Genomic DNA, 27,596 nt, shown 5'->3' with positions numbered 1-27,596 from the left:
TGCACCTACTTGGAAAAGTACAGCTGCCAATAAAATGTGATGCTTCATTTACGTTTAGAAAGGGAGCTGTGTTTCCATACAGGTAGTTTTGTGCTGAGATACAGATGAATTTTATGTTTTCTGTACACTTTCAGTGCAATATCTGATCTTCTTAAAATCAAGCAATAGCAGCCTTATAGACATTGAGAAAGGAAGTAGAATTTTGTATCTGGATAGAGTACCACTACAATAATGGTATATTGAAAATGGTTTGAAAAGGCTGCATACATGTATTACCACTTTATGGGTCAGTAGCTATAGAAATTATTGCACCATAACAATGTTTTTATTCCTCTGTCATGGTAACAGTATGATAGTGCCAGATTGCAAAAAACCTGAGAAATCACCACATTTTCCTCTGTTCCAAGCAGCAAACCATATCTTACAGACATCAATCCCTCCAATCCTGCTATTCAAAATTACTTACTGAGACCCTTTCCATCTTGCTGCAGCACACTGGTCTTTTTCTTTTCTGACCTCAACATCCCATGAGAAATCAGGGCTTCCCTTTCTCAAGCTCCCATAGCTCAGCTGTTCCCACATCTATAACATTTTCAATACCAAAAATCAATACTTACTTTCGCCGAACGATGACAAATCCCAGAAGCAGCCCAATAAATAGTAGAATTCCAAAGATAATAGAGACTATGACTCCACCAGACAGAGCTCCCGTGTCTGCAGGAACAAAGACAAAGGCCATATCATTTAAGAGACCAAGTTCTATTTGTCTGGAATGTAGCAACCAGCTTCTACCAGTTAATGGCATTAGGTAAGTTGCAGCCATTCATCTTCCAGGCAGCAGAGCCACCACATTCGAGTCCTACCATACTGTTATTCATGTGCATGGAGCACCTTCTGGTGGTTATTTGGTTGACTCTTAACTACAGTCTTGGTCTTCTAGTCAAGTAATTCATCCCTATGCCGGATTTTCTACATAAATTCCATGACACTTTTAAAAGTGAAGAACAGCTGTTCCTTCGCTCCCAACTCCTCCCCAACACTCCTTTCAGATCAGACCCTTCTTCCACTCAGTAGGTGATTTAGGCCATGACAGAGCAAAGACATGATTTTCCCTAACAGTCTAACTTGACTCTCTTCTTTTTTATGACATTAATTACACCCTCCCCTCACATCAATATCTGGGGCTGGTCCTTTGCCTAATTACTCTGACAGAAGCCTCAGGACTTCTGAAACAAGCAAGTATTGACTTACAAACTTGCAGTCTAACATCATATTCCTGCTTTCTCAAAACTGAGCATCAAGTGGTTTCATTTTGTGATTGGATAGCATTCAGATAGCACTCACATAACACAGGTTGTCTCCTTCCATTTAGGTTCTCAAGCTAAAGTCAGCCATTTCCATACAGTATATTTTAATTAATCAGAAAAAATCCTAAATTACCTCTGTTGGTGTTTTAAAATCTTATTTCCTATAACTTTAAAAAATATTTTAAAAACTTAAATATACATTACTGAAAAGTATTCATATCCATGTCTAATGAGAATCTATATTTTTTTATATTTTCCCTAAAGAGATTTAGGAAAACATCCAGAAGAAAGAAAATCCCTAAAGAATTTTTGTCAATAAATGGGCAGATTTTAGAGCAAGGAACAGATGATGCAGAGAACTGTGTGTGGAAGTGCTTCCTAACATCTAGTCCAAAGGTCAGCATCTGTAAAGCTTAATTAACACTTCTTATTTTTGATCAATCTGATGCTGACTCATCTCACTAAAATAATCAAAAATCACCAGCTTAGTTAAGCAGAAATCAAGAGGCAGAGCTAATGTTCTTGGTTTGTTAAAATTAAAAACTCCAGATTTGAAAGATTAAATAGTATCTTTTATTACTAAAATGGACAAGCTTTTAGATACATAGCACTTCTGCAGGAAATTCAGGGATCTAAATTCTCAAATTCAGACTTAAATTAAAAAATCTCTCCTTGCAAATCCTGTCCCGCTAATATCCCTAGGCCATTACAGCTAAACAATGCTTCCAGTATCACCAAAGAAGAACTCTCACCAAATGAAACCTTGCAGGTTCTTCTTTTTAAACCCTTTCATAGTCGAAATACCTATGTCTTGACATGATCAAATGATCAACTTTTATTTGAAATAAAGCATAATCTTGATTAAAGTATTTTCTAACATATTCTTTCATAATGAAACAATTGTACATGCTAACTTACATATTTTCCACAAAGTCTTTTTAGGACATTATGATATTGGTTAAAGATAATTTATGTTATCATCATTTGGCACTGTGACTTGACGAAAATTTTACCAAAAGCTCCTGGTGCCAAAAAGAGCCCAATCTTTATATTTCACTCATGGTATCACAACTCCTTATCAGCTTTTCATTGTTAATTTAACTATTTATTCGCATTAAGGTATGCCTTTGCTTTCTTCCTTATTTCAGTACAATAAAACTAGCCTTTCAAATGCATCCCTTCAATGCCTGTATTTCTAAAATTATCTATAGGGTCAATAGGATAATCTGTGAATTTCGGAAATGAAGAGAGAGCAAACTCCATCATAGCAAACTTTTGACAAAAGGGAAGCCTTTGGGTGACACAGGGAAAGAGGAGGCTAGATGTAAGACCTGTATAAGGTGTTCTTTGATATAAGAGAAAGGTCTTCTTGTGGCCTCAATAGCTTGGCATTCTACACATGGTGCTTTGGCTGAGAACTTTTTTCAGTGGCATATACCATCTTTTGGGGCAGAGCTACATTCAGGAGCTGGACTACATACAGTGGAGCTGATAAAGCTGAAAAAAACCAGTATTGAGGTCCTCTGAGTTCTCCTTTTCACTAGTAACTGGCACACAAAAGGAGGCATGTGGTAATCATTTGACTAACATTCAAACTTACAACCCTTAGCCAGAATCAAAATGTCTTCAGGAGAACTAGATAAAGAGATGGTTAACTATTGTGCCAGTACAACACACTAACCTGAGACTGATCAGGTCTGAATGGGCAAGTACAAGTGAATTTTATATGACAGCAAGGAAACAGTAAAAATGCCTTTTGTGTCTACAAAGCAACAGGCTTGGCCTTCATGACAAGGAATTCAGGACTGTGGTGTCTGTGCCTTACAGCCAGCAGAACACAAGAAGAGATCTGTGTATTATGTGAATATACAGTCTGATGGAGAAGTGAGTTCTCCCAAATGAGATACCAGTGCTTGTTCTCTACCTGGTGGAAGAGTGCGGAATTCCTGCTCTGGGGAGTAGGGCCCAGGCCCGAGGGGTGTAATGGATCTCACACGAAGCAGGTAGGCTGTGTCTGGCTGCAGGTCTCTCAGAGTGACATTTGGCTCAAGAAGGTGCTTCACTGTGTAACGTGCCTCCTCTCCCTGCAGAATTCAAACAGGGTCAAGTAATGAATACACATTGAACAAGAGAACATTTCCACCCCTCTGAGTGGAAGGGGGAAGGACAAATAAGGCAGGCCTTACTTTCTCAAAGAACATGACCTCATACTCCACTGAGGTCCGGCTGCGTTGCCGTGGGGCAAGCCAAGAAACAGAAAGACTACTGTCATCTCTTTGAGTCAGGATAAACTGGGATACTGTCACCGGAGCTGCAGGGGAGAGAACAGAGAACATAAGGAAGAAATACAAACATAATGCAAAGTAGGTCCTCTGTCTTTGAGAGAAGCTCTCTCTTTCCTTCTCTGATCATACCACGCAACTGGAACTGACTCTCATTGCCACTGCCACTCCCTCATCCTTCTCTTCTGTGGTGAAAAGGAAATTAGGTCTCCGGTCATAATTAATTGCTTTCCGTGAATAGTATGCTTCTGCCTCAATAGTGGAAGCATAACTTTGTTTGGCCCTCAAAACAAAATCAGTGTTCCAAGAAATTACATTTAATCCAGGACTACACTGAAAACATTCAATTTGAAATAAAAACATTAGGATTTTATGCCCTTACAGCAGCAGCAGGACAACTACCCTATGTGATGATTTATGAATGCAGCTCAACTGCATAAGGGTACAGTGAAACTCAATGCTCAAAATCTCTCAGCTGACTGCACATGCAGTTCATGAATAAAAAGATAATTCTCAAGAGTCTGCAAAGACTGAAGAGTTAAGCCTGGTTCTCTCCTTGCCCTTCAACATCACAGGAAGTGATGAGGCAAACCAAAAGTAGCTCCACTTTTCTGGATCAGAGTTGTGCTGCCCCCGCACAGTGTCAGGAAGAGAAGTCATATTTTGCCACTAAATTAGAACCTGGGGAATGTACCAAGCGCTGCTGAGCACTGTGATGTCACTTTTCTATAATCACGTTTCACAGCAGTCTGGAAAGTGTTCACAGGACAGCCAAACTAGCCAGCTTGAAGATAAACTACAGAAATGTGTCAAGAACTGGAACGTTTTTAACATCCTCATCTCTCCATGCTTTCAAAACTTTTTTTTTCAATTACAGCAAGGTTTTTGTTGTGTTTGGTTTTTTGCAATATCTGAGTCATGGGAAATACTTCATGACAGGGTCCTTGGTCTTCCTGTCACACAGGTAACAATACTTAGGCTGGACTACACCACTTGTTTGACAGGGAGGGTTTTGTCATCCTCACGTCTGTTAAGTTCTTGGTGGATTCAGAACTCTTGGTGGGTAATGATTACTGCTACTTTGATTTGCATGAAACATGGCTAATAGATTTTACATGCCAGAGGCACTTTAGAATCCTTATCATACCAAACCAACACATGTGGCAGACAGAAGGAGAACATGGAAATAGCTTAAATATTCACAGAGATTCCTCTTCCTGTTCGTGATGAGTAGGAAGAGCTTCTCTCTGCTTCTGCTAACCTGCATGTCCAACTGAGACCCAGACAGCTGGAGCAGTTCTCTGTGGAGCAGGTCCCATTCCTGAGACACCATTATGGGCTTCCACAGCAAATGTGTAGTTGGTGTAAGCTTCTAGGCCGTCCACATCCACAGCAGGTTTTGTGAGACCAGAAGCACTGGGGGAGAACACCACACCAGCCTCACATGGCTCACATGACAGGAAATGGCAGCGCTGACAGAAGACTGTGTAGGTCAGGTCCTTCCGTCCACCGTGGTCGCTGGGTGGCTGCCACCACAGACTCAGCTGTGTGCCAATAAGGGAGAAGCTGACATTGCGGGGAGCTGAGGGGGGGCCTACAAGAATCATGATAGTGTTAGATCCAGCTGTTTATACACAAAGTACTATGGCAGTTTCATATCTGCTGATGCACTTCAAATGCAGCCCTCTGTCCCCCCCCAGCCTCTCCCTCTCTGATCTGTCATCCCCATTTCCTGACCTTTTGTTTCCTCCAATATCCTTGTTCATGGAATCATAGAACGTTTTGGGTTGGAATGAACCTTAAAGATCACCTAGTTCCAACCCCCTGCCACAGGCAGGGGCACTTTCTATTTGACCAGGTTGCTCAAAGGCCCATTCAGCCTGGCCTTGAAAACTTCCAGGGATGGGGCATCCACAACTTCTCTGGGCAACCTGCTGCAGCGCCTCACCATCATCACTGTAAAAAATTTCTTCCATATGTCCCATCCAGATCTACCCTTTTTCAGTTTAAAACCATTGTCCCTTGTCCTGTCACTACAGGCCTTGCTAAAAAGTCTTTCTTCATCTTTCTCACATGCCCCACTTAAGAGGTGAAAGGCCACAATAAGATCTCCCCAGAGCCTTCTCTTCTCAGACTGAAGAAACCCAGCTCTCTAAGCTGTTCCTCATAAAAGAGGTGTTCCACCCTTACAGTCATTTTCATAGCCCTCCCCTGGACCTGATCCAACAAATCCCTGCCTCTCTTGTACTGGGGGCCCCAGAGCTGTATGTAGCCCTCCATAGCCCTCTTGAGGGTCTCTCAAGAGCAGAGTGGAGGGAGAGAACTAGCTCTCTCAATGCTGCTTTTGATGCAGCCCAGAATACAGTTGGCTTTCTGGACTGCAAGAGCACATGGCCAACTCATGCCCAGTTTTTCACCCACCAGTACCCTTAAGTTCCTCTCTGTGGTGTTGCTCTCAATAGGTTCATCCCCCAGTCTGTATAGACATTCTTCCTTCTTTCTATCTGCAACTCACGCGTGCAAGCAATGTTCTGGCCCTCTGAAGGTGCTCGGTAGAAGCCTGCATTGCAGGAACAAGATGTAGCCCCGGAATCGTTGGACATGCTGTTGGGGGGACACTTCAGACAGTGTTTAGTCTCCAAGGAATGACGGTAGAATCCTCGCTGGCAGGCTGTGAAAGGACAAATAAGTCAATGTAAGATAATCAATAAACCACGATCAACAAGAAAACACCTGGCAGTTTTGTTCAGCTTCTTGAACACTCCTTTACCTGCTTGCTTTTTTTCCATTTTCTTAGTTCACAGAAATATTTATGTTGAGAGGAACCCCTGGCAATCACCTAGACCAATCATTTCAGAGCAGATAGAGAGGAGATGCAAACTCAAGGTTATGACAGGACTTGCAGACTGAAGAAAGGGGATCTCATTGCTCACAGATGCTGTATGAATAGGGAATCTGGTCAACCTCAGAAACTATTTCCAACAAAAACCCAGACTGGTCTGCACCCTGCAATTCAAGATTTTCACACTATAAATAAGAGCTGTGAATAGTAGCTCCAAATTCTTGTACTCCTCAGAGTCTTCTGCTTCCCGACTTCATGTGGGATAGCCAGTGGGATTTTTAGGGGGAGCATCTTTGCTGATTTCAAGTGTTTTACCAGAGAAACACTCAGCAGGGCCCTGGGGAATATCAAGGTAACTATCAGTTCAACTGACAGCACTGAGTAACTGGCTGTGGGTCCAACACAGACTGCAAGAGAATAGGCGTCACGTGGTTTCTATTTCCAGTCCTACAAAAATAATCAGCCACGTTCTTTAAGTATAACATCTGACAATCTGTCTTTGCTCTGTTACTATTAGCTTGATCTACAGAAGCACTGGTCAGTTTACCAGTTATCTGAAGGTCAATGCTTCACATCAGTAGCTGTGTAGCAACGAGAAAATGAGTGAGGGAGGTTGAATGGTTTACCACCCTGTGCTAAACGAATCTATCAAATGTTCTTAAACTAAAGAAAACTACCAACTTATTGCTAATCAGATGGTTGAGGAATGCATACACTAATTTTCTGTCACAGCTACCACCTTGCATTTAACTTGAACATTGAGGGAATGACCCTTTTCCTATTGCAGTATAAAAGCAACAATGTCCTGAATAATCCCTCAGGAGATCCCAACAGAGAAAACCATCTGTTCAGGAGCCTGACACAAATGGTTTACTGTGGTGGAGCATAGCATAGGAAGTGATCCTTTATCTAGAAGACAAGAAAACAATTTAGCCATTCCTACTGTGTGACACAGAGGAACATCTGAGAGACCCTAAAAACTTTCCACTAACAAAGGCCAAACAAGACTACTCATTATTAGTCTGCAGCAGTGATGCCTAAAGAGCACAGAAAGGAGAAATAATCACAAGAAGTAGGAGCAACCACCACCTTATGATTTGGGGAAATAACAGAACCAATCGGGAAAGCCTATCATTCTGAGACACAATCATGCAACTATAGAGTCAATGATAGCAGAAGCCATTGAAAAGAATTAAAACGCTCAAGCATTGATGGTCACCAGCCCAAAGATATTCCATTTATATTCCAGACCAAATCAACTCCTTGATAAATAGGCAATAAAAGTTACTTTCATCTCCAGGCTGCTCACAACTGAGAACAGTTCTACATGCTGTAGTGAAGATGAAAGCTTTGAAGCCCCTTGCCCCTTTGCTGCAGCGTAAGATTTCAAAGTTCCTGATATTGGATCAGTTTGGGTCAGGAGAGCTTTGACAGCAACAAGAAAAACAAAGGAAACACAGACCAACAGACTTGTATAACACAGAGGTTCTGATGTTGCCTGTATAATACTATCTGCCATAAATTTGAGACAATATACATACCCTCATTATCAGGCTGAGATTGTCTGCAAGTAAATTATGGAACTTTGGGGTTGGGGACCTTTGCAAGAATCAAGGAATCACAGAATAAATTAGATTGGACTCTGAGATCATTGAGTCCAATCTATAACCAAACACCACCATGTCAAACAGACCGTGGCACTAAGTGCTACATCCAGTCTTGCCTTAAACACCTCCTGGGATGGTGATTCCACCACTTCCCTGGGCAGTCAGTTCTAATGTCTAACCATCCTTTCTGTGAAGAAATTCTTCCTAAGTCCATCCTAAACCTCCCTTGGTGCAGCTTAAGACAATGTCCTCTCTTCCTGTCACTCTCTACCTGCAAGAACAGGCCGACCCCCACCTGGCTACAACCTCCTTTCAGGTAGTTGTAGTGAGTGATAAGGTCACCCGTGAGCCTCCTCTTCTCCAGGCTAAACAAACCCAGCTCCCACAGCCGCTCCGCATAAGACTTCTGCTCCAGAACAGTTAACTCCGACCCCAGGAGAGCCTCTGTTCCTCCAGGCCTAAGCTCCGGTGTCACTCCAACCCACATCTGCTGTACCTCGCGGTGCTGCCGAGTCCCTTCGAGCAGGGAGAGCTGCCTTGCAGGGAGACAACACCCTGGCGGGGAGAGGGAACTGCACGAGGGACTCCGGGCGTAGGGGCAAACCCCGGCCGGACCGGGTCACATCACCTGCGGCGGTGTCCACACCAGTGCACTAAAGCGGGGCGGGCAGTGCGGGGACACCGGCTGGTGGCACGGGGCGGGCAGTGCGGGGACACCGGCTGGTGGCACGGGGCGCCAGCCGCCGGGCCCCGCTCGCGGTGCCGGCAGTGTCCGGCAGGGGGCGGCAGCGGCCCGGCCCGGCCCGGCCCGGCCCGGCCCCCCGCAGAGCCCGGCCCGGCGCCTGCCCGGGACCGCTCGGCGGGCCGGCCGTGCGGGCGGCACAGCCCGGGGGCCGGGCCTGCCCGGGATCCCGGCTCCCACCGCCCTTCCCTGTGGGCCCCGGGCAGAATCAGGTGGGCGGCTGCCCGCGGCTGCCCCAGGAGCGCGCCTGCCGGGGGAGGGAGACGCGCAGCCGGCAGTCTCGGCTCCCGCCCAACCCCTCTGGCCCCCGGTTTCCCCAGTCCCTGGGCACCCGCTGCAGGCGACATGATGGGAAAAACAAGCCTGGAAAAGGGCCTGCTCACCGGGCACCAGAGGGCAGAGAGGATGGCTGGGGCGCTCCCTTCATTCCTTATTCCTCGGGAGTCTGAGTGCCAGCCAGCGCCGGGCAGCCTGCAGACACACCAGCCCTGAGCTGACAGGGAGCTCGGCTCACCTGTCACCCTGCAGAGCCCATCAAGGAACCAGAACACAGGCTGGGGCACAGCCAGCCAGCCTCCGTGTTCACCGTAAATTACATACTTGAGGAAGTTAATCACGAGCTGCGGGTTTATCAACAGCAAAGTCTGAAACATTGTGAGAGGCTTGAGATGTAATGCTCTGGGCAGGCAGTTTTTCTGGGACCATAGGATGGCTGAGCCATTCTGTACCCAGGAGTTTTGTATGACTGGGAATTCACCAAGACCTCGAGTGAGCTAGTTAAGAACCTCAGCCTCTGGCTTTCTGTTGTCTTTTGTCCTATAGCAGAGGTCAGGTTCTTTTCCCTGTTTAGAGGCAACGGTTCAGCCTTCTTTTTTGTTTTTGGTTCCTACTTAAGGCAAAACTCAGATGACACTGCCAGAAGGTCTTCCATCCTGTCCCACTTTACATGTCTGAAGAAGTCCTTCCATGTTCTGAGGACAAAGTAAAAGCTGTGATCTCAGTCCTTATCCTGACCTGGATTGCTCCCAGTCCATTGCACAATGCCTGGTCTTTTCTGCTGAGGGACAGAACCCCAAGATATGCCCCAGCAGACAACCTACATTCACCTTCTCCTCTGATCCTCCAAGACAACACTGCTCTGGTCATGAAGTACCTCTCCCTACTGCTGCTAGGTTCTCCTCTTTTCCCTTCCTCCCCCGGGAGACCCCCCCAGTCCCTGCTAATGGTACAAAAGATACTTCTGGCTGCAGCTGTACTTGGGCGGAGTGGGATGAAAGCACAGATGTAGAATGAACCTGTGCTGTGATAGCAGTCAAGGCTTGTCCAGACATGACAGCTTCCCTGCCCCTTCCCAGACGAGTGCTCTCAGGAGGGCGGGGAGAGCTCTGTAGCACCTAAGTGGAAAAACTGGCTGGGCTGTGCAGAGAGGGGATTGCTGGAGGAAGGCAAGGATTTTGTGCTTCAACCTTCACCAGCTCCCCAAGCGAAATGAGCAGTACGAAGTGGGGATTCATAGAGCCACCAGCTCCTTGTAGCAGAACAAAGCAGAGACACGGAGCACCTGCTGAACCTGAGACCAGTGTGTGGATTCCTTTTTCTATACACCTTAACCTTGTGCCATAGAACTCTGACAACAAGAGCAGAGTTGTGCTTTTGCCTCCATTTCTGCAGTAGTACATACCTCCAAAACAACACACATATCCTCTCCCATGACAAACAAACAAAGTTGCCTTAAGAAGCTGAATCTTGTCCCCTCAGTGGCCAAGGGAGAGCCCTGTGCTGCCTGCTTCAACAATCCTTGCTCGCTGGGACTCCAGCACCCTGGTGACTCTTTTGCTTGCTATAATTGCTCTTCCTCAGAAGAGCAGGCACGACGATATTGTGCAATGTGTTTTACATGATTTCCCATGGCAGAAAAGCCATCCCAGTCCAAGAAGAAGGAGAGACAGAGGAGAAACCTGTCCCCTCTGTCTCTCAGCTTTCTAGTTACGGGACAAATACCCTGTTCTGGGCGTCTAACCCATCTGCCCTGGGAGAACAAGGCTTCTGTTTAAGGGTTGAGAACCAGTTGTTGAGTGAGTCAGTGTCAATCACATAGTTACAGCTCGCAGAAACTAGCTGCAGAGCTGAAAGTTCCTGGATGAAGCCCAAGAGGGAGTGGAGAGGTGTGTGCAAGTCTTACACCTGACACATAAGGAGAAAAATCACAATTGAAAAAGAGAAGCTAAGGAGGGGAGGAAAGGTATGATACACCTGGCAGGCACAGAGGGCGGGCAAGAGAGATAGACCACACTAACTGCCCTGATCCCACTCTGTGCTTACAGATACTCTCATCTCTAGCTCTCTGGATCCTCTCCCATGGCCTACAGCTAGTGTCTGCATACTCACCTACGCAGCTCCCATCAGCTTCCTCAAACCCCACAGCACAAAGGCATCGGCCCACTGGTACCAGCCACTCCCCATCGGTGCTGCAGTGCATCCTGGGGGGAGAGCCCACTTCTTCAGCTGCATACTCCACGCAGACCCCAGGCACTTCTGTCAGCCCCTCTGATCCTGCTAGTGTTTCTGGAAAGCGAGCCAGGCCCCGCACTGCCTCTGGGCAAGTCTTGTAATACACTCGGACAGACACCATTGCTACACAAGCTCCAGAGTTCTGGAAAGCCAAGTAGAAGCCCCGGCGAGAGAGCTTCCCAATGGGGCATACTTCTGTGTTCAGTTGCATGGCCCCTGATTCGATGTCTCTGTTTGTGAAACTTCGATCTGCTGCCACAGTGTTGAGCTAAGAGAAAAAGAGAAAGACAACAGCTTTAACACCTGAGCAGGCCACAGCAGCTGAGATACCCATGTCTCTCAACTTTCTTTTACACTAAGGCCTTTTAGGGGCTGTAAGGTCAACTGCTTCTAATGCCAGTGCACTGCATACTTCCCTTGTACTTGGAAGAGGTGTTAACAAAGCACCTTTTCCTGTCTCTGTATCTCCATACTTTCCATCTCCTTTAACTGTTTTGTACTCATTCACTGATCTTCTACAGTACCCTATGTTCTGAGTCTCTGATTCCAGAGGTCTTTAGGAACTGCCCCTAAAGGAACAAATCTCTCTTCTGTGATAATTTTGTTTGCAAATTGTATGCAGTAAAATCAGAACACCACTTAGAGCTGAGCTTTTAAACTGACTAGTGAATCACAGCCACCTGTTTTTAGGCTGTTGTTGTTGCAGTTCAGATCATCTACTGCAAGGTGCTTCTCATGCAGCAGTCAACATATTTCAGCACTGTAGATACCTGGGTGAAGAATGCTCCCACACTTTTGCATTCCCACTGCCTCAGCAAACAAAGGATGAGTGTGAGTGAGAGATACTTTCCATGCTTGAGCGAATGGGAAAGGTCTCCATGACATCCTGTGATATGGAACAGCTGGACTGCAGGTGGAGTGGCCTTTCTTCTCAGAGTGAGCCTGGTAACTGATCCTCTCCTCCGCAGGCCCATCCCCATTGCATGACACCACCCACTCCCTGTAGTTGGATGGGAGATGAAAGGATCTGTAGAGCAGCTGCATCTGGCAGTGGGATCATAAGGCATGTTTAGGAGTTGTGGAGGTATCTCACAAATTCACATCGTAGGCTGCAGGGGAGGTGGAGGAGCACTGGGGAGGGAGGGGAATCAGTTACCAGAGTCCTGCTCTGCCTGTGGTGGATTTTACTGCTCTTTGTTTTTATCATATCCCATTTAAACTGCAAAGAAAAGGGGAGTCAAGTAATTTAGGTCTGTGGCTTCTTTTAGGACAAAACTAGATTGCAGAATTTCCTGTGCAAAAAAAGCAGAGGTTCCCTACTCTGCAATTCAAATATTTCCATGGCAAGAATGTTCCTATGTTGAGGAAAACAGCAGGTAAAACATGGCAGTGTTAAATACTTTCACACCAGGGAGAATTTCATTATAGCAAGCCATCACTTCCAGGTTTATAAAAGAAGACCCTATATCTCATAGCAATTGGAGTAAATGATCGGGACCAGAGAGACCTGAACTGGACTTGTTCGTCACTTGGTCTAATCTTGTTTTATTACCTAAGGCAAGTCAAATTCCTTTGGTCTCTGCTTTACTATTTCTAAAGATTGGTGCAACCATCCAGCTCAATCACAACCCTTTAGAATCCTTACCTATGTGGTGTCTGGTTAAATAAGTGGTTATGCAGAAGAGAAGTCCGATCTCATTTGAAAACTCCAGTGCCTCCTGTGGCAAAGTCTGCTCTGAGCATCACAGAGAGCACTGGGGACAAAGTTTATTCTAAGGACAGTGTTTACTATCCATGCCCTTCCCCAGATGCTGGTTCTCCTAGCCTCTCCCAGTCAGCAGGACACACCTAGTTTAAGCTAAAAGATACAACTAGTTTAAGCTGAAAGATGTGACTCAGTCTTCACCCCCAGCGATACGGACCTTGGTGAACAGCGGGCGGCGGAACTGGATCCCAACATCTTGTTCAGACTCCATGTAATAGAGATTGAAGGTCTCTTTGCAGGTCACCACTTCACCTTTGAAGCTCTTGCAGTCCCTCACAGTAAACTTTAGCTCCACGTAAATGCGGGAGGCTGCCTCACCCCGATAAATCCAGTTGGTGCGAAGCCAGTGATCAGTGTCACCCTCGGAAAGTACACTGCAGTCTTGATACATATAGACCGGGGTACCATTTATCATCTGCTGCACTTCACTCCACTGCTCCCAGGACAGAAGAAAACACACATTGTTAGATAGATCTGAGAATCAAGTTTCACTTCAAATATGACATAATCTTGCCTAAAAAATCGATTCTCATATAGGGTTCAGGGCTCTATTCAGCTAAACGTTTTCCTACACTTAGCAAAAGCCGTGCCTGGTCTAGAGCCCCATGGCTACCTAAACTCTGTACATGGAGAGCAAAGAGGATACTGTTTTTAGGATCTGATTTACATGGACCCTTGTACATCCCCTTTATCCTCCCTTGGTTCCAATTTATTTCTTTCATGTACTGCCTTACCTTAGAGATTGAGAAAAAGACCCACTACTCCCATATATTTGCCACTTCTCTCTGCCACAGTTTACATTTGAAGTGTACAGCAGGACCTACCAAACCAGGACTATTATCTGCCCCTGGAAATAACACACAGCATTTGAGAGTAAGAGAAAAGATGGCCTGACATGACAGGAAAGCAAATTACAGAAGGACTGTGCTAGAGCAAGCACTTATTAATTTGGAGTTCACGCTTCTTTAAGTGGGATATTCTGCAAACCCTAGTTCAACTATTAAAACTCAGTTGATTCTCCTGACTTCATACTGCATTTAGGTTCTGCATCTTCCTCAGCAAAAAATAGCTGAGAGGAACACATGGGCCCAGCTGGTTATATGACCTCACTAATACTATTTGCATGAATTCAATAAGGTTTGATTCTGATTTTAACATACACTTTTGCAAAATTTTATGTGGTTCTAGTTTTGTTACCTTACCACAGGTCAGATACAAAATGCTAACAACAGTCTCTTTGAGTAGGTCACACATGAGAACTGAAAATTTGGAAAGCGAGGTTTTGTCCACAGGGAAAATAACTTAGATCCTTTTTCCCCCACTTACTAAGACTACCTTTTCTCATTATGCTTTAAATGTTTAATCAAATTAAATTGAAACAAGTGCCCACATAGGTATTGGCACAAGTTTAAGCATCTTGGTTTTAAATCACACCCCAGGTTAAGATGCAATTTAAACAAGGCCTCAGTCTCTGTATTACTCCAGGCTTGTCAAGTCTCATGGGCTGAGCATGAGACTCACACATTTCTCTGGCACCACCCCCTCTTGTGCTCACGGAACAACAGCTTCTCTCCTAGCTTCTGATGCCAGGGACCAGGTCACTCTGCTAGTGGAATACAAGAGAGGTACCCAGAGAGTGCCAAAGGAGGCTCTGTTTTGATGCTATGACTTAGAGCATACCCCCTACACAGCCCCACTCTGGAAACTATGGGAATGCTTTCTCTGAGCCAGCAAGCCCTGCTGATAGCACAAGCTCATATCTGGATGATTTCAGCATTTTACCTAAGTGCATTCTAACAGTCTCCTCCCAGGAAGTTCTGTGGATGGTATCTATGTGTCCCTTCTTGTTCCCTTTTTTCTCCACATAATTAATCTCCAGTGTTACCCCACCCTCTTAATCTGATCCAGCTGGCATATACCTGCACTACACAGGATTTACACTTATTTCGCTAACTGGAGGTCAAAGGACTTAAGATGGCAAAAGAGAGAAACAGGCTGATGGGTCAGTCACAATTGATGAACTGGAAGGGACAATCACTTAATCATCTCTTGCACTATTTAATTGAAAATCTTCTGGAAAATGCTACAGGACTGAATTTACAACACATCCTGAAGTACGCTGAAGAAATGAAGTTAGAAAGGAGAATAAGAGAAAAGTAGTTTTCATAAGGAACTGCCAGTGTTAGGACTGGCTCTTAGAAGCATTTTTAAATGGGTGTCTGCCTCAACCAAGCTGATGGGAAAAGCATAATTGCATTTGGAGGCCAAGAGTTTGACAAGTTTCCATTAGCAGTTTATCCTAAGGCGGTACCACAGACAAGTGTCACCAGAAAGTGTTTTTTTCATGTCTCACCAAAAGGCATGAGCTGTTGTGATGCATGTCCTTGATATACCATTTTCAAAATTTAAGTGATACAGGATCAAAGTTACATTTTCAGTAGTGACAACTCTAGCAAAAAAAAAAAAAAATTCCTTTAAACTCTACTTCTGGAAAAACTCCTACTGCTAACCCCTGTATTTCTTAGCTCATCTTAGCCCAGCCTTTTCCAGACTGAGCTCTTCAGGGCAAAGATGCTTGGCACTGACTATTGCACAGTTTCATATGCAGTGTGGTGCAAAAAAATAACAAGGGAGTCAGACATGTTTTTTCTAGACTCTACTGCTGATGGGTAAAGGAAGTAAAATGAGGATATTATTTATGCTAACAATACAGAACTATTGTTTAATATGCTTCTGACTTCTTTTTATTATTCAATGAAGCTTTTAAATTCAAAGTAGTAGAGGAAAACTGTTACATACAACACTTAATGAAAGGGTGATGAGACCAGAAGTTGCTAGGCAACTGTCTCATATCCTCAAAGAATCTGCTGCAAAATCAAAATGTATGCCTCTGATTTTTAATGTAATGTTCTTAATAGACATGTGTGGTAAAGTCTGGCTCAATCAATATTAATTACTTGGCTCTCCAGTTTGTCTGCCAATGAAATTGAACCAACCTCCTTTGATAATATAACTTTCTACCCATTTCATTCCAGGCACTGTGTCCTTGCTCTGGTCATCAGGCCACAGGATGGGTGACATTCTTCTAGTAGGAGTGGGGGACAGTGTCAATCAGACCTCTTCATTCTAGCAGTGAGTGAACTTCTGGTTTTATGATGCTAGAGAAAACTTTCTCACAACATGCAGAATCATGGAAAGACTTAGGTTGGAAAGGACCCTTGGAGAGCATCAAGTGCAATTCCTTACTCCAAGCAAGCTAAGGACTTCTTAAATTCTTTAAATTTTATTCTTTAAAAATCCCTTTAAACTCTTTTTTTTTAAAGTAAAGTCTAAAATGTCTTAAAACTAGTCTTCAAACTTTTCAAATCAAATAGAATTCTTTAAAAGTTGCTAAGAAAACAAATGCCAGTGGATTCAGGAGAGGGCCATGACTTAGTACTTTGACATCATTAAAAGTGTAAGGATGTAGCCATCGGATTTGAGAAGAAAAAGAGTGTTCTCTGCTTCTCAGGACCCTATACACTAATACAGGCACTTAGTTTCAAAAGTTTGTTCTTGAAAGTCTTGGTGTGGTGGTATAACACAGAGCAAAAAATTCCAGCACAGCAATTAGCAGTAAGTGAATGTCAGCCTCAAAACAAAGTACTGTCTCAATAACCTCAGAACACTACAAGTTTAGAAAAAAGGAGGACAACTTTCCTCCAATCGGTTGGATTCCATATAAAGAAAGTAGTGGTGGAGCCAAGCTGTCTTTATGAAGGCAGTTCAGAATGACTTGAGTAAGAATCTAGAAGGGCACCAATATATATATGTAGTAAACAATATTGGTTTGGTCTGCTATGTGAGTACAAATCCAAAGACAAGATAAGATAAGGTGTATGCCTTTTAATATCTGCCTCCATCAACTCTGAACTGATTACACAGTTCGAAGGTCTGAAGCCTAAGAAAGGCTTACTCTGCTTTTTCTATATAATGAACCTTCTCTAAGTTAGGTCTTTGTCAAGGATCCTGTCTAGGACAATCTGTCTTCTTAGAGCCACTGTCTCAGGCTCTGCAGGCATCAGCGAAGTGGTCTCTTTCGGTTTTAGTCTTTTTTGGGTGTGGGGAAAAAAAAAGCAAACAAGCTTTTTATGTTGATGAATACAAAATTCATCCCTGCTAATGAAGAGGTAGGCTACCAGTGACAGAGGCAGCAGACTGACAGTTTTGCAAATTGTTAGGCTCAGACAAGTCAAAAGAGCTTGTGACTTGCAATAGGAATGCTGTCTCCATCTCCAGCTTGCCTGTCTCCTTTCAGATAAGAGCCTGCATGCTGTGACCTATATCTCATTTGTTTTCACATTACCTTAGCACAGTGGCTTCCACTGTGGCCTGCAGACCCCTGAGGAAAGGCACAGCAATACTTTTACGAGACTTACAGAAGCGACAACAGGGCAAGCATATTGCCAGTAGGTTTAAAGTAACTAAACTAAGATGCATGTCTCCACTGGAAACGTTGAGAGTTCCTACTGGAAAAGTTGAGTGTTCATATGCTGAAATATAATAACTTCTTTAACTTTGGGTTAGAAAGTTCCACTAAGCTGAAAAGACTGGCTAAGTTAGTACAGCCAGCTACAGTGTACCTGAGCTTAGCAAGTGTATCTCTTTACCATCTAATTTTCAGAGAATTCAGAGGCCATTAAATCTCCTCCTGAAGAATAATTGCAAGGCCCCAAAACAGCACACTTCTTCAGCAGCAATACATCACTGCTGTGCCAAGCCAGAAACCTCCTAGCAGAACTTGTGCCACTGAACGGTTTCTGTCCCCTTTCCCTGGCTGCACTTTTGCCTGTGGAGTGTCTTTGACTTTTGTATAGTAGCATTTGCATGCCACTATGACCAAAAAACCTTCCTGGAACAGATTCAGAGTTGAAGACAATTGCAGCTGTACTACAGTCTTAGTGTAGTGCCTCAGAGGAAAGCCTGTGACAGTAGAGGCACTTTGCTGGCACCTGCCATGGTGTGATGAAGAGCTTCTCTTTAGCCAAAATACATCTGACAAAAATCTGTAAGTAGGTAAGACTAGACCAGCCAGCCAAGAATAGCAGCACCACAGTGGTGTATTCCAAAATGAAGCTTCTGTGACCCTTCACTGAAAGTTTCTCAATACTCTTTGAAGTTCATTTGCTGGTGTGGAAGACAATTTAGATGACGATGATGAAAGAAGTGTGGTGACATCTAGACACTTCATGAGTGTCTATAACTTTAAATCTGAGAACAGCCAAGGCTGCTTTTATTTCTTTGATCATTTGGCTATGGTCAGGCAATTTTGATTTCATCACATCATCATGGAGCCTTTGACACAAATGAACATAGAAGTGATGTTTACTTATCTACAGTATCTTTATGGGTGGGATGAGATATTTTTTCCCCACAATGATCCATTGATTATTTTCAGGGAGGAGCAACTGCTTTATGTAATTACTCGTTCTTTAGGGCACTAGCACATAGGTCTCCATCCCACCCACATCCTTTTAATTTAACTTGTACTCATGCATGTTCTTATGGGAAGATAAGTGCTAATGTGAGCCACAGAGCTCCAGCACATTGATTACAGAACCTGTTTATCAAACCCAGGTTCTGCTGTCTGCTCATTCTCTGAACTGTCTGGCCACATTAAGGTCTTGCATGAAAACAGTTCTAGTCACGAGAGATGCTACCAGATGAGGGATAATGATACTCTAGTCCAACATTTCACCTCAGTATTTTGGAACATTTGTTTTGTATATACCTCTTTTCTTAACACTGACTAATGATATCAGTAACTACAAAAAGGACAGAAGTGGAAAATCAGATGGTGCATCTTAAGAGTTCAGAATTTATGGCTGAAGTTGTATTACCACTACAGAAAACGTTAGCTCTCATATTATTTTTGCACTACATTGTACATTGCATAGGATCCATCGTAACTGGAAGTGATTTTTTATATTTTTTCAAGTTGAAGGGCTTTTTATTGTGAGTTGTGGTTTTGTATGGTGTGTCAGCTACACTTCTAGACTTACAGAAACCTGGAAAAGAGTCTGATGGTGATGGGCAATACTTGCTCTGTTTGTGTAAGTTCCTTTTAAAGATGGATCAGGAATTGGGTAATTGTGCCTTTTCCTTGAGATGATCAAACCTGCTTGGAGAAAAGAAGCTGCAGGAGTTGGCAGCATGGAAGTCACATGAGGAGCTGGCAAGCTTCGGGTCAGCTCAGCATAGAAAAGCCGGGAACTAGGTGTTAAAAACAATGGAAATAACCTTCCAAGAAATCATGGGCATATTTTTCTGCAGATCCACCTCTGAGATAGTAAGAATCACACTTCAAAGCATACATTCATCTAGCAAGCACACAGAAGGCAATAAAAACATGAAGCCTTTTCTTTCTAACCTGCCTGCCTGCAAACTCACCAGTATTCTGGTTGGTATTATAACAAAAGTTATTTTGGTTTTGGTTTTTTGGTTGGTTGGTTTTTTATTATTATTATTTTAAATAGCCTGTTAGTCTTCTTGGAGGACCATGCTATAGGCAGATTAATCTCAAAGCTCCAGCTGACTTGTGCTGCTTTTGTGTTGACGTGAGGAAGTTCACTGAACCTTGTCCACTCATTCAACAGCTATAAAAGGGTGAATCAGCCTTCTGAAGCTGCTAGGCAACAGTGCTGTCACCACCACAGTGCCCAAGCAGCTGTAGTGATGAATGTCATGGTTGTACAGCATCTTCACTTTGGCTCAGAATGTGCTCTTTTCTGGCCTTTAGATCACACCACTGAGTGCACTGGCTGAGATTGTTACTTGGGTCTATGGCAGTGACTCCATCCTAGGCTACCTGGTTGATACCGTACAGCTATTAATTTGCACTTTATTTGCTCTCATCTCACTGTTTTTTGCTCCTCCTTCTCACCCTTCTGAGTAAAGTATATCTGGATATCCGTAATATTTTTATCCCTTCTCTTCCAAATCCACACAAAATAACTAATTTTCAATTAACAGAATACCATCAACAAGTATCTGCACCCAGTGCATGCATCAACAGCAGCAGGTCATGTCAGGATACAACCCTGAAGCCAGAGCTGTTCGCATTTCCAGGTGGTTGTTTTCTTTACTAAGCATTTGTCCCTTATTTCTATAAAGATCCTGTTCACTTGGAGGAGCTAATCCCCTGTGCCTGTACTTAAGCTGAGCGCAGCCTGAGGTGTATGCTTCTACTCTACTCCAGTTTCAGAGGTGATGACACCCTTCTGAGTTAGCTCTTAAAGGACATGCGTTGCCCACAGTTGTGGGAGGAGTTGCACAGAATAGAATTTCTGATGGCTATTTTTCACACCACCTTCCAATGCTACAAAGAGCTGACTGGCTGAGACTTGTTCCAGGTAAGACTGAGTAAGATACCAAGGAGTCTGACTAAGTGAACTGCCCAGGTTTAACGAGATAAGGAGTGCTCTGCTGGAACTGCTTGCAGGTCAAAGGCTGTGTGGCCTGCAGCACTATTTCCTTCATGACAGGCCTATCTGTCTGACCAGAAGTGGTGGAAACAGAAACCAGCCATCAGCTGATATCAACATCTGGGACCTCTTAGTCTGCTAGAACCTGAAGGCATGTAAATGTTATTGTGTGGTCAGTGATATAGAAGTTGCTGACAGGTCACAGGTACTTGATCTAGTCTGTTACCTAAAGACAACAATTTAGCACTGTAGAATTTGAACCATGCCTGGGATTTAATAGGACAACGATATCATCATCAAAAAAAAAAATCTGACTTTTGGCTTACTCAAATTGTATTCACATAGCTTTGGCAGCCACTATGATCATGTGAAATACAGGGTGCAGAACTGAACAAGAATTACATAATTTCCAAAGTTTTCAAGTGTTTTTGGAGCTAAAATAGTTGTAGCTAGTGGCTACTGGGATACCGGGATGCCTCCGGGATACATTAGGCCACTGGGATTACATACACATCCTTTGTCCTGTTTGAAAGTAGACTTTGGAAAAGTTGAGCAGATCAAGTGCCATGCACACTGGGAAACCTGGTTAGAAAATTTGATAGCTTTGATGTACATGGGGAAGCAAGCAAGAGAATGAAATAGGCAGGAAAAAAACTATGGCCTCCTCCTCACCACGAATAGGAGATTGAGAACAATAGCAGCCTAGAAAGGAGACTAAGAAAATAATATGGGAGCTTTAATAATACTATGATCCATGCAGGAATATAAGTTGGGAAAAATAAGCTCCATAAAACCAGCTACCAGTGGAGAACTGAGCCTTGCCAAATCTTTAATAGGTAATAAATATGAGAGGATTTGGCTGCAGCAGAGTTCATGTGATTCCTAAAATAACATACATCTAATTGAAAACAAAGTCACTTGAAACAGGACCCTTCTACAAGCAAAGACAGCTGTAGAACTAGTGAAAGCACACCTCTCAAGAAAACATAGCAGCTAAAGAAGAATAAAAGAGTGTTTAATTTACAATCCATTCAACAGCACAGAGAGAGAAAGTCATGTTGACAAGCCCAGTGTGCAGCATTCTCCAGTACAAATGGCTTGGAACTTTAGTAGTCACATATACTCATGGAAGTATGACTGGATTATGCAAATATTATTCACATACACAGAAAGGAAATTAGAAATTGTGGATAAAAGTAACATTTCAAGACAGGCCCACAAGCTGGGGGGGAGATAATCATAGCATTAAAGACAAATATTGCATTGCTCAATACATTGTATCATAGGCCTACATAAACTGATACAGAAAATCCATAGGAATTGTTATTACAGAGTTCATGTAAAATTGGAAGGACCTTTTGTGCCTGGGCTAAAAATTCAAGCTCAGAATTCTAACAAACAAACAATTAAAAATATCACACAAACACAAAGATTTAGGTGGAAAGGGACCTTTGGGTCTCTCCTCCAATTCCCTGCTCAGAACAAAGCTAACTTCAAAGCCAGGCTGCGTGGCTCAGGGCCTTGCCTATTAAAAGTGAAATGCAAGAGGATAACATGATTCCTCATCACAATCTGTTCAAAGCTGATGCAATTCTACTTGAAAGAAAATTAGAAATAAATAACTTTTTATACTATTACTTTACAAGCTACCAGAAAGCAATGCTACTATGCCTAATAACTGAATTTGTTCATGATTGGATTTGGGAAGTCTTTTTTGAACAGTTTCAGTGATTTTTGAAACCAGTTCAAGTAGCTAGGTTGTTTGTGCAGCATGAGGAATCTTAAAGAAATGTCAGGGCAAGTAAATTCCATACTCCTGATACCTTCAAAATGGTCATCATTAGCTCTCTAATGTATGTTAGAAGGTGGAATTCTACCACTAGTGGTGTAATACACCTCTCTGTGCCCAACTGCTATTGCTGTTGCAAGATTTCAAAGACAAAAAAAATTACCAAGAAATTTGTTAGAAGATGGTGGAGGGGGGTGATAAGGTAGATAAAAAAGGAGTTGTAGAAACTATAGTCTGCCTTTTTAAAAGCCTAGTTTCCAGTAGTAGCCTAAAATGAAGGAAACCCTTTCTAAACAGCTACTATAAAACAAACTAACACAAACCTTTTAGCAAACACAACTCTATAGACACTTTAAGTACAGAGACTTTCACTTAAAGACTATCTTTAAGCTTAGGGAAGATGCCAGTTAATGTAATCTACAAGTTTTGAACTACTAGACATACTGTGTAAAACTGACTGGTGTACAGCTTGGTGTCCTTAGGCTGCGCACGTGTTAACAGAAACATTGCCTGTGCTGGACACAGACCAAGTCTGACCCTGAAACAACCACCCATGGCAAGCCATTTCACCCACTGTCATTGGCTAAAAGTGAGGACAAAACAAAGGTGTAATTCTGCCTCCACAGACTTATCCAATCTCTCTGGGCTATGCCTCAGAGGCCTTGTCCATATAAAGCATGAAAATTCCTCATGGCAAATTCCTCCTCTGTGCGATAAGTATATTGACACAAATCCAGCTCATAGATGGGAGATCTCTGGCATCTGAGGTGAGGTACAAGTACCAGTGTTACATGAAATACACCCTTCAACTGTGTATGCAATACAGCTCAGGTGTTTCCAGCCTTTTACTAGTCAAGCTAGTCAGACTATTCAGTATTACTCTTAGCTCGTTCGTGTCAAAAAATATTCTGAATTATTTTCAGTTCTTTTTTAAACATATTTATTTCTTAATTTTGGACAAATTATTTCATGAAGAGTTGTTCAAAGTTCTGATTACAAGAGAATCATCCATTTTTCCCTTTTTGCTTGTGGTAATTTGTCAGCCTTCCACCTAACAGTTATTGGGAAATGATGTGATTAGACAAATCTCTGCAAAAGACTTGCTCATTGAGAGTCAATGAATCTATTCTTCATACTCTGTTATTTTATCAGTCATCAGTATCCTGATCTATTAGTTTTGATTGCTCACAGGTCATGTTTTCTCAGTTACAATTACATTTTGAATATACATATTTTGAAAAGCAGATGTAGCACAAGTAGATGGGTATACCTACTCCTTACACTGCTGTGAACCTACTATGCAAAAATCAGATGTTCTGTAATAAAGATTTTATTTTCTTTCTATCAGATTTTTTTTGGAATGCACTTTTCAGTGATTTTTTCTAATCTCTTCAACAGTCAGACTTCATTGTGAACATGCTTGGAGCCTAGAATTGGGGTAAAATTCCTACACAGGCAGTTGATGGGACAACAAAGGGAACAATGGGCAAAACATGATCTACATGTATGTCTCACTAGGGCACCTGTTTTGAGTAGGGTATAATAATAATAATAATAACCAAAACAGTTTTACTAATAAAATAAAGGCAGTTATGCCAGTACTGGAGAACCTCACTGTCTGGCTCTACTTTACCCAGCAAGACTACTGGGAGGAGGAGGAGGAGGAGGAGGCTGGGGTGAATTTAAAGCAGCCACAGCACATTACAGAGGAAAGTTATGAAAATTAATTAGGAACGGGCTGAACCCAGGTCTACTTTATAGGCATCAAGGGTGAAGACTCTCTCTCCACAGGAAAGCTTGGGACTTGCTAGAAAGACAAGAGCATGGATGAGGAACTTAGAACTATGAATTAACATATGTCCTTCTAACTACTCCGTAAAATCCATTTTCTTTGTGCCTTCCTTCCACCACTACCACAGTTCTGCTGTTACAAAGGAAACCATCTTTGACAACGTTGGTTGTGACACTAAAGGGACTGCTCGACTGTGCTGCATACAAAATAGCTGTACTTGTACAAAAATATCTGAGAGTTCAGCTGTCTTTTGGGGTCCTATTTTGCAGTGATTTCAGGAGTAGATTTTTAAGCACTTCCATCAACTCAGTTTTGTACTCATGAAACAAAGGGAAATGCTTTTCTCATTATCAGCTGTGTGGACCAAACACAGCATTAGGGCTGGGTGTAAGGTCCTAGAATCTTGCAGCCCACCCATAAAAGCAGATTGTTGCCCCATGAGTTAACAGCTATTTCTTCAGTCAGCTGCTGAATTAAAAGATGTGTAATGGGTTTCTAATTTCTTGAAGGACTTTGAGACAGTAATACTTCTGCTATGCCTATTTTCTTAGAAAAAGAGATGTAAGATTTATTTGCAATATGACAGAATGAAAAACTAGATGATGATTGGATTTTTTTTCTTTTTTTCTCTCCATTGCTTTATTACTTCATGGAAACAATACATTTCAAGGATATGTTTAATCACTGAGAGCTAATGAAAGTCAATAAGCATCAGAAAAGCTACTGAAACTCAATGAGCTATCAGTCCTTAAAAGCTGGCCAGTGGCTGAGACTGCAGAGGTGAAGGGGCAGAAAGGGAGAGAGATTTACAAAGCATAAAATTTTCAGGAGAGAGCTGCAGAAGCTCGATGTCAGTAGGAAGGGTGAAAGTTCAACATGGATTATACTTTTGCATCATTTAGTACTCCCAGTGGCTCCCCTTCCCTGAATGTGTGTACTCACCCCTACTTCTGGAGGGTCTGGAAGCCAGCCTAGTTCACCCTGCGCAGTGCTTGTGTCAAGTAGATTCACTGAAAACCAGAAGAAGAAGAGGAAAAAAGAAATCAGTGACCCAACTTATATGGCCCATAGAATGGTTTCATCCTTGTTTTGTCACAGAAGAAAAGTATTGCTAAAGGAAGGATGGAAAGATACGAGACAGTGCAGCTAGTCAGGAGTTAAAAGTTTTTACAAGACCCACTCTCACACACATCCAAAAAATGCAACCCTGACAAATTTTATTACTTCCTAAAGCTGCCCCAAAAGGGAAGGAGAAGGCTGAAGCCTATTCAAATGGCAACTCAGCATTAGCAGCTGAACACCTTTTCCTTGGAATACGAAGGCAGCAGACTAAATGGATGAAAAGGAAGACAATCAAACAAATTACCAACACAAAAGATCAATCAGTGTCACCAAGGTTACTATTCAGTGCTTGAAACACAGTGGGAGAGTACTGAGGGAGTGCCAAGTGTAGAAGGGACTTGCCATTGTCACAGTATCCAAAAGCCATGATGATGCATCAGTTGTGCAAACTGATGAGACCTCTACTTCTAACTCAGGCTGTCCACCATCTGATGGTGGCCTAGAAATCGTTTAAGTCTTTAGCAGGGACATCAAGAGACTAACAGCTCTGGCCATACTATGGCCACCTCTTGCAGAATTGCCCTGCACAGCTGTGTTAAGCTTTGGCTACTGGAGTCGTGTGACAAAGGAGAAAATCATTGCTATGTGCATTTTCAGCCCTCAAAGAAATTTGAAAATGTGATCAGAGTTTGCCTTCAAGTCTTGATCTGGAGAGATGTTAGAAACGTATCACATTGTAGGCAGACAGGGAGAAGAGAGTTGGAATAAGTCATACTGCAGGATGTGCAGCTTTGTGCCTGCCTTTGGGTCTGCTGGTGCTGCCAGAACAGACTACTGGTTTCCCTGCACCTATCACAGCCCCAGCTGGGGATCACAGGAAGCAGGAAAAATTCCTTGGATTCTCTTTTAGATTCCTGTGGGTGTATTCAGAGGGGTCATTTCTAAACATCTCAGAAAAGAATTTGGGGTGAAAGGTAGGAGGGGGGAAATTTTTAAATGGCATTTAAATAGCCGGGTTTCCTCCCCCTCATCTGACTGCTTTACAAATACTGCCTGCCAACTGTAAGTAATAGAGTGTAAAGTGCAGATCAGCAAAAGTCCTGTGGAATGAGGAAGCAGGCTGTGGGCCCAGAATCAGAGATAAGAGGGATTGTGCTGCTGTTCTCACCTCTGAAACACCCTTTCAGGATTGGGAGAAGGGAAAAGCAGGAATCCGGGTTTTGCAAGTTCACAGTGTTCACAGTGTGGTCATATGGTAAAACCTTCCTAAGCCACAGACTCCCTGTCCAGACAAGGCTCCTCAATCACTTCCCTTCTACTCTCAATCTTTCTATTTGAGATAGTATTCTTCTGTGGTTAGCTTCAAAACCTCCAAGGGTGAGGTAGCCAGTCCTACCAGAACATTCACCGAGATAACATCTATCCCATGCTTTACAGGACTGAAGCATCAGTGTGGAAGTGAGAGGGGCTGTATGGCAAGTTCCATCAGAGCAAGGGAAAAGGAACTTGGAAGTGGCCAGGACAAGAACATTGCAGAGCCCATATGCCATGCTCTGCTCTGTCAGCAAGGGCAACTCCTTCAGCTCCTGAGTGCCCACTGCAAGGATGAAGTCCACTGCCAAGAAGTACCTCTCAAAGTGAATCCCACAACAGGGATTCTGGAAGGAAAGGAAAATTGAGTCAGCAATACTAGAAAAGCACAGGGAATACGACTACTCGGAGGCTACTAGCTCTTTGGTCCACAGCCTCCATGCTAGGAATCTCATGTGGCTGTCCAGCCATATGGGCGGAGGTGTCCTCCAAAAGAAGAAAGACTTCAGATAAGAGAGGACGCTGGGAAAATGAGCTGTTTCCCAGATCAACAAGTTAAGGAAGAGTAAATCACAGACACAGCCCAAATGAGATGGCTGAGATTGGGGAGAAGCTGGCAGACAGGTCCCTGAGTGTTACTGCCAACTGCTGGTCACAAACTTCTGGAAACCAAAGCCTGTGCGGTGCTACCCCGTATTACTTCTCACCTAGGCTGGCCTCCTCCACAAAGTCTGCTAGCTGCATCCATGTAGCTGGATCCTTAATAGAAACGTGCTTGTCGCGAATGCTATAGAGCACTCAGCACTCACAGAGTCTGAGATGAGCCCATGGCTGAACTGCCAGCTGTGACTAAGTCCTCTTGATCAAGAGCCTGGAGAAGCAAAGTACTGTCTTTGGGATGGAAAAGCCCCAGCATCTCTCACTGTGAGACACAGAAGTCCCTAGCAGAAATTAACTGCAGGAGGAGGTAGGGAACAGACCAGAGATGCACGCTTCTTCACCTCTCTGTCAAGTTACCATTCTCCCAGGTTTCATAACCACTGTGTAACTACTCTCAGGATAGAAGGAAAAAAGATCACTAGATCTAATAAAAGGAAGTAAGTGGAACAGAGAAGGGAAACAA

General features: G+C 43.3%; 1 protein-coding gene across 1 annotated transcript in view; it reads right to left on the bottom strand.

The window, feature by feature from the left end:
• The window catches only part of EPHA1 (EPH receptor A1), a 34,200-nt gene that overhangs the window by 5,938 nt on the left and 666 nt on the right, over positions 1 to 27,596 (bottom strand). The window contains exons 2-9 of the mRNA XM_017814687.1: positions 25,043 to 25,110; positions 13,214 to 13,489; positions 11,169 to 11,559; positions 6,105 to 6,260; positions 4,851 to 5,183; positions 3,494 to 3,618; positions 3,232 to 3,391; positions 618 to 714 (exon numbers count right to left, since the gene is read on the bottom strand). Coding sequence (XP_017670176.1) covers positions 618 to 714; positions 3,232 to 3,391; positions 3,494 to 3,618; positions 4,851 to 5,183; positions 6,105 to 6,260; positions 11,169 to 11,559; positions 13,214 to 13,489; positions 25,043 to 25,110 — 1,606 coding nt within the window. The remainder of the gene's footprint in view (positions 1 to 617; positions 715 to 3,231; positions 3,392 to 3,493; positions 3,619 to 4,850; positions 5,184 to 6,104; positions 6,261 to 11,168; positions 11,560 to 13,213; positions 13,490 to 25,042; positions 25,111 to 27,596) is intronic.

Source organism: Lepidothrix coronata, unplaced genomic scaffold (assembly GCF_001604755.1).
Source record: "Lepidothrix coronata isolate B3197 unplaced genomic scaffold, Lepidothrix_coronata-1.0 Scaffold46, whole genome shotgun sequence".
NCBI lineage: Eukaryota > Metazoa > Chordata > Aves > Passeriformes > Pipridae > Lepidothrix > Lepidothrix coronata.
The sequence above is the reverse complement of the archived record's forward strand: the minus strand, read 5'-3'. Positions and strand labels throughout refer to the sequence as shown.